At 37.1% G+C, this 15971-nt stretch overlaps 1 protein-coding gene across 1 annotated transcript in view; it reads right to left on the bottom strand.

Moving 5' to 3' along the window:
- LOC114920573 (protein unc-13 homolog B-like) overlaps positions 1-15971 on the bottom strand; it is a 41286-nt gene that overhangs the window by 17053 nt on the left and 8262 nt on the right. Inside the window, exon 2 of the mRNA XM_065962035.1 lies at positions 9439-9468. Coding sequence (XP_065818107.1) covers positions 9439-9468 — 30 coding nt within the window. The remainder of the gene's footprint in view (positions 1-9438; positions 9469-15971) is intronic.

The following is a 15971-nucleotide window of genomic DNA, read 5'->3' as shown; positions in this document are numbered from 1 at the left end:
ATAACACTTTGTGCCTAAAATTTATTTTTATAAACCACATAATTAAATAACTGAAAAAAGTAACCAAGCACTTTCAATCTTAGGTTTAAGTCAGGATGGGATTTTTTACTTATTGAACACAACTATCTTTCTCCAAAATTGTGCATTTGGGTCCTAAAATCATACACAAAAAGGTTAGCAATTTTATAAAAACACCTTTAGTTTTATTAACATTTTGTAATATGTTTATAAAAAAACGATTACCTTTCATCTTGAATTATTAGCAATGAAAGGCAACCTTTCAGTATTTTTTTTTTGGGTGTTGAAACAATTATTGGGTTGAACTTTATCAATGCTGCGTAATGTTTAAGCTGTATACATAGTAAGTCTAAAAGGTGAGAAAAGTGTTCTGAAGGTCTTATCCTAAACTCAAATGCTAGTTAAATTCTAAGAAGAAAAACTTTTAAACTATGCCAGCCAAGTTATAAAACAAAAGTCAAAAACGATAAAGTTGGTGGGGTAAAACATTCATTTTGTTTAATGAATATGCACCAGACAATGTTTCATTTGTATTCATTGCCTTGCAGAAATTCTGAGCATTGCCTCTTAAATCAAGAGAAATGTTGAAGGAAACCAGCATTCAGCTTTCTCACCAGAAACAGACTTTATACCTGCAAACTTTATACCAGCATTTTTGATTTCCATTAATATTTGTTTTTTTTCCCTTGTTAAGTTGTCACTTTTTTTATTTAGTTAAATATATATATATACATATATATAGTTTATAACAAGTACTATTCAGTAACGGAAAACTTTAAAGGTGCAGCCCAAAAGAACATTTGATTTTCAATTTATGAATCTTCTATATTTGGTCATCCAGGACAAAAGCATGAAGGAAAAAATGAACAATTACTCCTTAAATAACTCTGCCGTGTGCCTTTAATGAAGCTCATTTACAAGATGAAGTCACTATTAACTTGAAGCGCTGAACAAGGAACATTGTACCCAGAAAAAGCCACTTCAGACTGAGAACCAGAGTCTCATTACATTTCCCAGCACACCCTGATGGCTGCACTGAAGGAACTATGTGACCTCGTCCCTTCTTTTCTATGGCGCTGGTCCATTTTCAGCTCTGATTAAGACTTCACATATTCATATCCAATCATAGTAAGACTACATGTGGTTACTGAGATCAGCTGGTGCAGAGATAATCACCCTCTTTTCTTTCTGGAAGTTTCTCCTTGTCCTCGTTGACGATTGTTGTTAAGGACATTGACGTTATACATGACGTCAATTCAATGTGGTCCTTTATTAATCCTGCTACTGTATTCTTACACTCATTCTTCTATACTTTATTCACAGTTACAATATATGAGATCTTATTTGCAGACTCATAAATGTCTGCCTGCATGTTAAGTTACTGATAAATTACAATAGCTAAATGCATTAATTTAATATCCTAAACAATAAAGCAACAGAATATATTGTTACAAAATCAGCAACATAGAATGATGTTGCATTAGGGTTAGTTTACTGTCAAATGCCTTGAAAATAGTTGTTCTCATATCATGGTGATACCATGATTTTTATGTCTCTGATAGCGATAACAACATGGTTTGAGAAATTGGTGAGTACACCATTCAAAGCATCTCAAGACACTTTACCAAAGCTCAGGTAAATGACTAACTCTTAGTTATAAAGACATAACATGAATCCATTATTGGCAATAAGCAACAATAAGCAAAGAAACAACTTAATTTAAGAGGCAGAAAACTAAAACAGAATCAGACTCATGGTAAACAGCCATCTGTTGAACTGTGCTGGGCTTGGAGAGGAGGATATGAAGGAAGAGGGATAGAAACAAACAGAGCAACAACAAAAATGAATACGATAGATTTATAGCTACAATGTCATTAATACTGGTAAAAGTGGAGTATTAGCAGTAGCAGCTAGGTGTAATATTCGGCTGATCAGCCTTGATTAATGTTGTATTTAATGTTGATGAAACTATTTGAGTGTGGGTGTCTGTAGGTATCAATCCTGCTTTCTAACTTACACTGAAGTAAACCAAGGAGCAATGTGGGTGTAAGATACTGATCACCTAATGCCTGCTTGATTACAAGTGTTCAACTCTTCACAACAACAGATAGCCCCATCTACCTTAGACTGAGAGTCCATGCAGTGTGAGTGTGTGTATTTCTGTCTCCTACATTTCTGTATTTTTAATCTTAGACTCTATTGTTCAGAGTGCTGTTCAAGTTGAAGGCAATATCAGTGGTTGAAGATGAGGCTAGAAATGTGATTATTCAGCTGCATCAATAAATACATCATAGACAGCATTTGGTTCCAAGATCCAGTTCATTTTTTTCTCAATATGGATGGACCTGACAGCATAACCACATTGGGAAATACTCTACAAATGGCAGCCATTCAGCAGTTTTTATCATGCAGGCAAATTACATGCCAATTTCATATTTCGATGCATGAAGCTGCAGGTCAAAAAAAAAACAGGGCCAAGACAAATGCATTCACATAAAATCACTACAATTACACAAAAAGGTCAGACAGTATAAAATATGACTTAACCTAATCCAGTCCAACTAAACTATTCCCATCTACAAGCATGGCTCACTCTTTATGCTGTCTGCATTTTTAGTGCTTTTGTGTTCTTTTTGTCTGAATGGCTTATGTACTGTATCTGCAGCCCATTTGATTTTAATGCATATATGTTTTGCATTCTGCATATCGTTATTTTTTATATTTTTTTTACATTTGCAGCACATTGCCATTGCTGTATAAGTCTTGCATTTTTCTAAATTTGCCAATATTGTCAAGGTACAGCTTATCTTCCTAAATTGAATCTTTTGGGTCCTTGTAGCATGTTTGCCTTTGCAGACCAGTTTAAGAAGTAACTGGTCAGAGAAACAACATTAAGAATTAATAGAAAACATGGTTTCTGTCAAGGTGCAACTAGCGCCTGAGCTAGAGCTCTTACGATGTGAACCATGTGCTTCAGATCTCATCATTCCAGAACTCGTCACAGCTAAAAATATCAAAAAGGATCAGTAGTGTATGTGACATTTTGAGTGTAAGTAAACACAATGTAGCACAATGATTATTTGTTTCTTATGCGAATCAAATATCTGTCTCAGAATCCCTCCAGAGCTGTTGGTATATTACGCCATGCTGCTTTGTCAAAGAGTGCAGAGTAGTGCTCAGCTTGTAAAACAAATTAGAGGAGAAGAAACACTCCAGCTGACAGGAAATAGGATGCTCGCTGCACGTCTTCACGCTTATTAATGCAGGGAGGGCTGAAACACTCTTGACCTGCTTTATGTCATACACCAACACCCTCACAAATTTGAAAGCTTCCCAGTACAATCCAGTTTTGTGGCGTATAGCTTGAATAGATACAATACAATACAGAAGAGTGTTTCCAAGCTTTCAGGAATTCATTCTTATAGTGAAAACAAACTTTCAATTCATTGACGCCTCTTAAAGTGTCTGACACATCAGGCATATATAAAATCTCTACAGACATTAAGAAACAACAAACCATTTCAGATAATTTGCAGTCAAATTGTTCAAAGCATTACTGATGAGCAGTTTGAAATGTTTTCTTGCTAGATGTTGTAAAGGCGTTAGTGCACCAGTTTAAAACTAACATGATATTTTACGATGAATAAGTACATTTTAATATCCCTAGGTAAAATTAGGCTCTGATTTTTTTTAAACCTACAAAGGGTAATGCACAATAAATCCTAATCCACTGTAAATCTATGTGGAGTTGTTTTAGCTTCTTTAGTATCTGGACCTTGTTATCTAGGTTTTAAACAGTGAACAAGTCAAATGCAGATTTTCAAAGTTCAGTGCTATTTTACAACTGCTTATTAGTCTAATCTGCTTTCTTGCAGAGAATAAGCAAATAAGCAAAATAAACAGCAAGTCCTCTACATGAATACTTTACATTAGTAAAATCTGTAAAGAACAAATGTATAAAAATGTCCATGCTGGGGCACTGGTGGCGCAGTGGTTAGTGCGCACCGCCCCATGTATGGAGGCTATAATACTCAAATAAGGCGGCCCAGGTTCGAATTCAGCCTGTGGCTCCTTTCCCGCATGTCATTCCCTACTCCCTGATTTCCAGCTATATCCACTGTCCTATCTCTCTCAAATAAAGGCACAAAAAGCCCCAAAAATAATCTTTAAAAAATGTCCATGCTGCTATTTGATTTATCTCGATATTTCTCATGGATTCAAATTGACTGCTATGTATCAAAATATTAATCAAAGCTTGGGAACTTTTCATGGTTTTATCCTAAAATGTCAGGAGGGACACAGGAAATGTCAGGTGTAAATGTATTCTGTCTGCCTGTGTGACAGTGGTGGTGTAAAGGGTTAATCAGGAATAATCCATCATTCAGTTAAGGGGGTTGCCAAGTCTGTGATTAAGGGGACAGGGGGAATGGCAGGGTGCAGACAGCCCCATTTACTGCCTGAGCCAGGAGGGAAGGATAGAAATAGGGAAAAAACACAGCAACAGGACGAGCCACAAAACAAAGCAAAAACAAACGCACAGCACAAATCAAATTCGAAAACAAGGAACATCTAAAACAAAAATAAGTAAATGTTTCTAAATTTAGCATCCATTTCCTTTGACTCCATCAGGGTTGTCAGAGAAGACATCTTAATCACACTCAGTAGACTCTTGTAAATGCTTGGTTGCACAAACACCATCTCTCAGTATGCAGCAACTAGCAGTGGTGTGGAGGACATATCCCATCATGCAGCTGGCCCCTCTTGGGGAGCAGTAGGCGTCATTTATAATTAAGTGGCGATGACTTATGAAAATAAATAAGTTATATTCTGTTACACATGGACGTGTGCGGCACGGCCGCACAAGATGACATTTACTTTGCTGTCTACAATAATGGATACTCTGTTAGGGGAGGGGGAGAGAGGAAGGGGGGGCAGTGGGGGAGAGTGTTTTTGATGGATGAAAGGAGTTGAATGAGATATTAAACTGAGACTAAATCCTTTTTGTTTCATAAATGCAAACAGACAGGATGTTCTTTTTTTTCAGACAGTATTTATATCAGCAGTGTTTTACAACATCCTGCTGTATTTTTCTCATTTTGTGATTACAGTTCTTTCAACCTCCAAAAATCAATATTTTTATGAATCGATCAATTACTGGTACTGTCTTGTATTACTGTTCTGTATGTTCGTGGGAAAAAAACACATGCTGACTATTTAGAGTCATTTATTCAATTACTGTGAACTCTCTACTATTAACTCTTTTACTTAAGGCACTTCGATGTGTTCATGCTGTCCCCTGTTACAGACCCAGTCACGGCAGTAACATCCATTATAATTAGAAATAATCTGTTTATATTGAGAAATGCTGAGCTCTGTGATTTAAAATTTCAAACTAAAATAACAAAGTAAATATTAAAGATGCATCTATATGCCTAATTCCATTTGATGCTTTGATTTGTTTTTAAATCATTTATCCTGGGAGTCCCTTTCAGTAACATTTATGTTTAATACTGGACACAGTCCCTTTACAAATAAAATTCAATAATTTATTGAGTTGGGCTGGGTGTTTCATATTAAACCTCCAAATTGCAGCATTAACATAGAAACAAAAGAGAAGAAAAAAGACAGTGAAGAGAAGTCAAAAGACTACATGTGTGTATGAAAAAGCGACTGCTAGTTTTACCGATGATGCCAACCCTCACATGAAAGGCCGGGAGTCGTAAACAAATCAGAAATGTTCAGCATTGCAAGCCACACTCTTTCTTAAACTTTTTAAATGATAACCTTCAGGAGCAAGAACTTCTTGGAGGGTTACATAAGCCCCATTTTGCCTGCAGAAACGTTCCCCTGGCACTAAGAACCTTTTTTATTCATTTCGACTGCAGGAACCAGGGACTACTGTCCCATGACTACATTTAGACCCTTGTCTCTACAGTAAACAAAGAGTTCCTCCTCAAGTTCTTTGTTCCTTTATAAACATTTCTGCAGTGGTAGCGTGGCATTTAGAGATTCTCCAGAAACCGGGACTGTCTTTGACCAATAACATGGCAAACCATCTAACAGTTGTAGGCTGGTTCACAGATTTTAATCTCCGGACTATGACATCACTGGAGAGCCAAAATGGCAGCATGGATAAAAACAGGAGACTGTGCCTTACATTTTCTAAACTAATAAAGTGACACATTAACCAAGAGACATCTCTCAGGAGTTGCAAAGCTTTGGGGGTTTCAGGAGGGTCTTGAGACAGCAGCTGGCTCCCCATAGGCACAAAAAAAATGACAGCTTCTTACTATTAACATAAATCATTTCCCCAAACTAGGGCATCAGAGTGGGACAAAGTCTGTTAGAAGTGTTTGACCTGAGACCAATAATCATGTCAAATAACAGAAATGCATTCTGGGTAAACTTTCTGTCACCTACATGACTGGGTGTTACAGCCCTGAGGTAAATAGGTTTGTTATATTAGGTCAAATTTAAAAAGATTAGAGGACACTTCACTGGCCTCCTTCTTTATCCCACTTTAAATCTCCCCAGTTTCAACTTATCACAGTTTATATACTGTATCACCACTTTGACAGGACACAGCATTTAAAAAGAGTCTCTGAATAGAAATATCTTTGTACTCATTGGGAAAAACTCAAGCCCTCAATAAAGGACTTTTCAGACAGTGGCGGTGGGCGCTGCACACCGCTGTCAAGCCCATTCATTGTGTATGTGTTGCTCCGCGCAAAAAGCATATCTGCAGTCCGCCAAGCTGAGCGTAGGTTAGGGTCACGCTTGCCGTTCTTGTGCGCTGCGCATCGCTTTGTGATGTCACCTCCACGCTTCCAATAGGAGGGAAGATCAGATCACGACCTTCCAGGACAGAGAGAAATATCTAGTTTGAAAAGAAATGTCCAACAGTTTGGGCCAAACCAGGGGCGTTTTAAACAGCAGCAGAAATGTGTGTCGTGCTTGTGAAGCGGTCGCTATAGAGCTGCAGCTCCTGGACGAGCCTAAACTCTACCAAATCCTGTCGTGCCCTGAGGATTTAATGAACACACACCCTCTCCTTCTGTGCTGCTCATCTCCTCCTACTCGGTGATAGAAAGATCAGAGCTTTCTACTTAATAGTGGACAAAAACAAACATACTACGCGTATAGTAGCAATTTCCCAACTATGGTAAGCATGGTAGAGTTTCAGCCATCATTTGTAAAAGCAGTGATGAACTGTGTTCGCAGACAATGGTTTCTGGAGGTGATCCTGGGCCCATGCAGTGATGGCCACTGAAGAATTGTGTCTGTTTTCGATGCCTGAGGGCCGAAAGATCATGGCCACCAAATACTGATTTTTTTTTTGCATCACCTGCATTCAGAGATTTCTTTTTACAAAATACTTCAATGGGAATTGAGCCTGTAATTTTGATATTCACTTCAGGTGAAGAGTTTCTGTTTCTGGAAAAGAAAAGACTTTAAAAGCATCCATCTGCGGGGGGGAAGTCATTGGACCTCTTTACTTCTCTCCAGTTGAGTCCTTAAGCAGAAGGAAAGAGATTGCCTGTGAAATTCAAATCTTCTGAAAACGTCCTGCTTCAGAAGTTGGAGTTTTCTATCCAGACAAACTATTCTCTGATGTCAGAGGCCTCGGTGCAGAGATTATCCCTGCATTATTTATCATCATTGTCCTTGTTTGACTGACTATTAAATACCATAAGATGAGTTGCAGAGACACTTCACATCACTGTCAGAGTCTCCCTGTGTAAATAGCTACATGTCAAACTGGTTTCCTAGGATAGGAGCATCATTTCAAGGATTGTGAAAACAGGATATGATGTTCACATGCCCGCACCAAAACCACAAAACTGCATCCTGAAATTTGAATAGTGGTTTTGGATTATTTTTGGTTGAAGGAGCTAATCTTTAAAAAGTTTCAGGTTACAAGGAATTTATTTTGTAAGTAGCTCTTATAAAGCCCTAACTCAACATTGGAATGGGTTTAACATTTGCAATAACTATATGAAATTTAATTCATTTGTTTAGTAGTTTTGCTAAATTACTATTTTGCGTGTCTATCTCTACAATATCTTTGCCTGTACGGTAGCAACTCTATCACTCATGTCCTGCTTTATGATCCCTAAGAGGATCAATCAAATCTGAGCTCTGCAGTCTGAGGCCAGAGGCAGCTGATGACAAATCATCTCCTGTTCCTGATGTCTGTCTCTGTCTTCTGAAGACATTGAGGGATTTGTCTCAATCTTCCCTTTTATGTCGATATGACAAGTTCTCATTTAGAGCGAGCAGGTGGTCCTTTGTCTGTGATGATCTATTGATTTCTTCGTCTCCTCCTCTGGCTTGACTTGTCTTTCTCCCACTCGTGGTGGTTGTTCTCCCCTCATCATCGCCTGGGGAGAAGGAGAGGCCAGCGGAGAGGAACAAACAAAAAAACAGAAAGAAAAGGTGGATGGGAATATAAAGTCCCAGATTTGAGAAGCTGCTGAGAACTGTCAGTGGTTCACACTTGAAGAGGAACTCTTCTGTAAATGAAAGAGAAACAGTCTCCTCTTCAGCTGGCGCTCATCTCCTGGACTATTTCGACCTAAACTGATGCAGAGGGATTCAAACATCAAGATGGCAAGAAATGTTGCACGTGGAAAGGCACAGGACAAGATATGGTTCGCGAGTGCATACAGCTGGTGCAAGTTTTTCCCACTGGCTGCCGACTCCATATGTTTGTGGAAAGCACTGCTTATGAATAACAACATTTATATAAATTTCAAGAAACATGGATAATAACCTAAACTACATGAACCTTACGGTACACTGACATACAAGCCAACACCAATTAATATAAAACCATACAATGACCTTATTATTGAATCAAACACCAAAATATACGGACCTGACACTAAGTCGGAGAACTTACATGAAACCTTTGAACTTGATACCAATCATAAGGACCTGATAAATATGAACAAATGTTTTACTCAAGCAGAAGTATCTGGTCCCCCCTTTCATGTCTTCCAATATATTTTGCATCTAGCGACGGTCATATAGAAAACATAAGCACGCAGACAGAGGTGAAAAAAAACAAAACACTTGAATGCCTGAAAGCATCAATACATCAAGTAACAACAGGAAGCATTTTCAGTTATCAATGTTGTACAAACGTTTTTTGTATAAGAAACATACTTGATTTTGTTATTCCCCAACAAAAAAAAACAATTTAATTCTAAATAATGAACATGTGAAATTCATCACATAAACAAACATGTCAATAATCTCTTTGTTAAGTCCAGAGGACACAGTAAAAAATCTCAAACCATCCATATGTCACAGACTGAGACTGCTGATTAGAGATAAAAGCATCATTTCTATGACACAACTGAAAAGCCTCACTTATCACACAATAACAGATATTTAGTGGGAGGTGAAAGCGCTTACCTGGAGGCCCATGTAGTTTGGCTTTCTTCACTGAAAAAGAAAAAGAAAAAAAACATATTACTTATTCAGTCTTTAAGAATTGTTTTTTTGTTTTTTGTTTCCAGGTAGGATGGTTTTATGAAGGTTATATATTTCCCTCTGACCTGCACACATGTTCCTTCTTCCCTTTTGCCTTTTCTTACAATATTTATCCTCTCTTCTTAAACTCTTTACTTGAATGAAGTTATGTTATGGCAGAATATTCAACATTCTTACAGATGTTTGATTAAGACATCATTATAATTAAGAAAGTGGCAAATGACATAAAAAGATGGTGGCATTTTACAGCTAGGACATAAAAACAGCTTCTAACTCTGTCCTTTGTTTTATTTATTTATTTCGTTTATATTGCAGGAATTTTTCCATTAACGTAAACCTTTGGAAATATGCCTGACATGATTTAGCCTCTGCATGGGTACACACTTTACTGTTATAATTCTGGGCCAAAAGTGTGGCAAGTGGATAAGAGATCATGGAGTTGGGGAATAAAGGCTTTTCTGATTCTGTCGGGGGGGGGGGGGGGGGGGGGGGGGTCATAGTTACTGTTGGTCCAGCAATTTGAAACGTGAGAACACAGAGTAAAGAGACTACATCTAGATTAAATTGCTATCTGAATCCAGAAGAAGACTGTATCTGTTTAGTGATATTAATAACAAAGCTTGACAGGCTGATTCCTGAATAAAACCATAGCCTGCTCCAACATGATTGGTCCAAACTTATGAGCTACAATATGGCTACAAATCAAAACATGTACAACTGTCTCATTCACATATTCTGCAGGTATCCAAAGTTAGGTTAGCACAGATAACTTGTCTAACATTTCAAACATTGTCAAAGAACAGGTAAAAAAAAAAGCCCAAAAATATGGAACGTCTTAAATTAAACCTGCAATGACACATGAGAAACAACTTAAGCATTGATTTGCCAGTAAACATTTTTGATGAAAAAAAATTAAAAGTCACAGCATTAAGACTGGCATATTTAAATTTAAAAAAAAAACACAGTAGCAGTTTTTCCCCCATAATACGCAGATTTCTGAAAAGGTGTTTACTTTACCCACTGGTTGAATACAGTCATTGTAGTTGTCAACCTATCCCACAAAAAGTAGGTTTGCATTATTCTGAACACACCATTACACAAATATCAATATGCTCAAAAATGATCAATGCATGAAAGGCATGAAGTATGACAGAGAAAACAATGTTGTCCGGTGTCTCAGAAACCACCAACAGACCAAATATCCCGACATCAGCGTAAAAATCTGGTCAAAATTCAAGAATTATTGAAGAAGCACCTCAATAAAATAGCAGTGAGGTCTAACACAAAGCAGCAGAGAAAGCCTCGAATTCAAGAGGGTTTTAAAATGGCAGAGTGTTCTGGGCTTTGGGCTAAAAAGTGAGCCACTGATATTGATCAAGAATACAATTGGGTGTTGTAGTGTTGTAGTCATTTGACCTAAGAGCTGTGTTGACCTTTCCTGCATTTCTAAGGTAACTTAGTTAGTTAAACAAGGTTTATATGCATATTCTTACCATGGGAGATCAATATGTTTTTTCAATTAAAGTCCAAAAAAGTGAGAAGTGATAAGAGAGACTGACAAGAGACGAATCTCCAGACAGAGAAAGATCGTTAACAGGTCATTTGTCTGAGGCTGTCAGCACAGCTTGCCTTGTGTGTCACTCGTGCCAGCTCGTCTGAGGCTCCGGGGAAACCCAGTGGCCTCGTTGGTTCAGTGCCAAAAAATACCTGGGTGAATTGTCGGCCACTATGAAAAAAAAGACTGAAAGTGATGCTACAGAGACTTGAACAGAAGAGAAGAGACTTTGAATGTGTGAGATTAAAAACACTTAGAAACCCATAAGCATGGCTGTATCTATTGTCTTTATTGATGACCATTGACTACCATAGACTTTGTTTGCAAGAGCCTCCTTTTCGATGTCTCTTCATGTCTTGTTCTGACTGTAATGAATACATACCTAATATACAGACAAAAATATAATAAATGTTGAAAAAGCACCAAGATTTTATATCACAGTTAACATATGTTTTATTTATTTTATTAAAATAAATACACTATAGCACCACCCAATGAGGCCTATTCATTAAATTCCATGAATTATTACCAATCCTAAATCCTGAACCTCTTACTTACTCCTGTTGAAGTAAAGGCGATCAATAAAAAGAAACGTGGGGATGATTGATCCTTACAGCAGGATTCTGCACTCAATATAGCTTCAATACGCTAACAGCAAGAACTACATACACTGTTATCTTTTGTGTCCAGTTAGAAGTGTTCTCAATCGCTAAAAGAAAATTAAGACATTCTTTGCAATTAGGTTGACAAGATACCAGTCATCCAGAACATGTCACCCAGAACATGCCACCTGCTTTTCAGATCAAATCTTATAAACTGTGGCATCTGACTACAATGAACCTGTGGTATCAAATGTGTTTGTTCTGTTCGGTAATAGAAGAAACACAATGCCTTCTATACAGTCAAGGTATTAAGGTTCCCTTTTCTTAAATTAATGTTTATACGTAGTTGAAAATGTGGTTTTCTGAACTTACTATGGGTGACCACAAGTGGTCAAATCTGCCAGTCTCATGGTCGAACATAAGGATCATTCCATTTCAGCAATAAGGGGATGCTCAATGTCTAATGTTACATAGATTTGTCTGTTTTCTCCATTCAGTCATTCATCGATCAGTCGACAATAGGCAAAATCTGACTAAGCAGGCCTGACTATGTAAGTCCTTAGTTTGAGACAGGCCACTTACACAGACCTAAGTATATCAGGAAAATATATAGTGGACCAAAGGTTTGCTGGTTACTAACAGGCCTGCCCAACTGTAAGAGAGCAAAATGGGACTGGACTTTAGAAGGCTGTGTCAAATGCAGCAGACATTTTTTTGTGATTCAGCCTGCTAAAGAAAAGATTGTTCAACTGACTAACTCTGTTAAACCCTTCAATCACACTATGTATATTGTTGCACGTGTATCAGGCAGAAAAAATAGATTTATGTTGCGAATAGGCATCTTTTTAAACATTCATAAGCTGCGGCTGGAGAAAAAAATGGAACGTGAGAGAAATGTCAAAGCCTGTTTGAAAAAACTGTACAGAGCACTTGATACAAATACTACGTAAAAAATGGAGGAGCCGTGCAAGAATACTTCTCTGTGTCTGGCTGTTTGTTAAAGGTTACTTTTTCCTAACAGACAGTTTAGTTAACATTTGTCGAGTGATTTCATTGATCCCAGAGTGTCAATTAATTGTTTTTGGTTAAGTGGAGAGAAAGGTCACATTTTGAGCAGCATCACTGAAGCTCATTGGGATGTGCTGTCTGGCTTTTATTTAGGCTGAGATGGTTCACAAGCCACATGGGAGGTTTTCTTTTTTTGTATCACAGCAGCAAAAGACTTGTGATATTAATACATCCTTTATGTTCTATCAGTATGAAAATAAAAAAATAGAATGATTAATCCTGCTGCAGTCAGTGAGGTCAACACATTTGACTTTATTCTCTGCAAAGAAAGGAGGGACAAATACAGATCTGATAAAATGTTAATGACATCTTGAGTATTTTTAAATTTATGAAGCCCTGTTGAAGAAAAGTGCTTTTCTCAGCTGTGAAGGCATCGCTCTGAGTTCAAATCTACACCTAAACACAGCAGACAATGAAAATAACTTTCCAATTCAACCTCCTTTTTGCCAGAGAGCGATGGCCACCAACTGAGACAGAAAGCTTTTCAGTGAATTGTACCACTCAGAGCTCATATGAAGAATGTTTATTTTGTGTCAATCTTGGCAACCTCTATGGACAAAGCAGTGCCTCTTATGTCTTTGCTGAACTTGTCGTGGGAATGCATAATAAGTGATCTCAAAAGTCATACTGCTGTCTTTAAAATGTCAAACTTATCACTCACTGTGAATCGTTTCCTCGGATAAAGTGAATACAGACTCTTTAAAAATAATCTTTCAAGCAGGTTCATGCAGTTAATATAACTTAGATGAAATAGTCAATCTTTTTGCTCATGGTCTGATTTTATAGATCATTTAGAGACATCAAAGGTCATAGGTCAAAAGTATATTTGTTGTCCCCATCCACAAGGAAATTGGTTTGCAGCAGGAAACATACAAAACATTATACTACACTAATACACAAACTTTTAATACATAAATATATAATTACATAAGGGCCCCCCAAAAATCATGGAGCAAACAAATAGCAGCAGGTACAACGGAGCCCTGATGCCTTTCTCTCTTCAACGCAGTGCACTTTACTGCCGGCCTGAGAGTAGAAGATGAAACTCTCTATATCAGTACTAATTTCAGCCTGTTTCATAATCAGCAACACAATTCTTACAGGAGTATTAGATGGATTTATGTTTTATTACTGTGACTAGCTGTGTGATCTGCAGTTCAAAGCTGAGATACTAGCTTTGTGTCTCATACCTCACGCTATTACAATGAATCACACAAACAGATGTTGAGCATGAAAGTAAAAAATCGGATTCTTTATAAATGATGAAATATTACGTCAAAGTCTTCTCCTGTTTTTAGGGGGGGGGCTGACAAAATAATTTAATGTGATTGGAGGAATCTACTTTTTAAGGTGTCCCATCCCAAAAAACACAACAGGGTTCTGTTGAACACATTAACAGTTCACCATGTGTTGTGATGAAGATGAATTTTTTAAAATACTTTCTGATTCACTTGAAATTCCGTTTTAAATGTTTTATTTGTTCCTTTTAGAAGTTTGCATCCAGGAAGAACTTAGATCAAATAATATGGGCTAAATTGTCTGTCAGAATGACCTAAGCATTAAGTCTAGACGATATTAAATAAATGAAAAATTGAAAACACATACCTACATTACTAATAGATTTCATCATCACCATTTGTTTTGTTGTTTATTTTTGTGTGTTTCTTGCGAGTTTGCTTGACTTGGTTTGTGCTTCATTATTAAAAATGTGCGTACATTTTTTGCATTGCCATAAAATGTGTCTTAATTGTAAAAACAATATTTCAAAATGATTTGATTCTTTTTTTTTTTTTTCATTGTTATAGTTATTCAGATGGTTGTGCATTGTTCGATTTTTACAAAAGACAGCCTTAAAATACATTATCACTTTATAAGTCAGTGAGTTGTTGTAATTGAAAAACATAGTTGATGTTGATCTCTTTCAGGAAGTAATACAAAGGTCAGTGTCACATTTCAGAGCTAGAGGAGGTCAGCATACCTATGGGCCAGATGGCAGGAGATCCTGATCAGAGCCAGTAAAGCAGGCCACATATCAGACACGTGTCTGTCTGAATGATTGTATGAGAGGATGCGTGCTGCAGATGACCGAGCGTTTGGCTGGTGGGATAATCCCTGCCAGCTAATGCCTTAAGCAGGACGGAAATCTAGCAGACCCTTCTGCATTGTACTGCGGACAAATAATAAGAGAAATGGCTGTGAGGGAAAGCAGAAACCTTTTTGACCAGCAGGAATGATGAGCAGCTGATGTTTGACCTTCTGGCGCATCCAAAGCTTTGAGGGTGCTTTAAGATATTGAGGAAAGCAGCGATGGCTTTGTGGGGAAACAATTATGTTTATGCTCATGTGAGAAGTCAGGGTTGGATTAAACCTGCTGCTGAAGAGCTGTGCAGAGGGAGAAATATTACGTCATTTGAAAATCTGTTAAACCTGTGTATGTTGCCATTCATGCTTACATGTTCTCTTAACAAAACACTGGGACATGTCATTGCAAAAAAAAAAAAAACTTTTGACCTAAATTGTTTTGTAGTCATTAATTTGATTACAACAATTTGACAAGATTTTTAATTTTGACATTAGTTAAACTTCATAATCACAAGGAACCTCTGTGAAAAAGAATCAGGTCAATACTAATGTGTGGACAAAGACTATAAATACAAGACCTATTCACTTTTATGAATGACATTTCTAGAGATGTCAAACGAAAACTTTTTTTCAACTGCAATTCATTGCTGAATTAAATAGTTAATCGTGATTAATTGCATTTTTGATCCCATGTTTGACATTCAATATTTTTGCATGTCAAACTGTTTTTGTTGTGCTTTTATTTTGTATTTGTATACAGTCTTAAGGTAAGGGTACTTTACTTCCTGTTTGGATACCAACCTGCTTTGATTTGAAAGAAAATAAGGATCTTGTGGTACACCGAAGGTTACAACATTAACTTAACAACAGAAAAAGGAAGTTGTTACTGATCGAAAAGTAAATGTAAACGGCTAAAGAGGACAGTTAAAAAAAAGCTGAAATTAGTGATGTCCTATTGTTGATAATACTTACACACAATATAAAGAAAGTACTTAAGTAAGCACATAGCAGTTCCTTCGTATTGACACCGTTCTGATGTTTTACCCTCAGCATGTCGATTCTCTTGAATCCCAAAATATTTAAAATAATATTTAAGCCAAGAGGTCATCATCAAACACGATTTCCTCTCTTCTCCATCATCTCCTCTT

The sequence above is a fragment of the Labrus bergylta genome, chromosome 2 (assembly GCF_963930695.1).
Source record: "Labrus bergylta chromosome 2, fLabBer1.1, whole genome shotgun sequence".
Classification (NCBI taxonomy): domain Eukaryota; kingdom Metazoa; phylum Chordata; class Actinopteri; order Labriformes; family Labridae; genus Labrus; species Labrus bergylta.
Note: the sequence above shows the minus strand (reverse complement) of the source record. Positions and strands in the feature narration are given on the sequence as shown.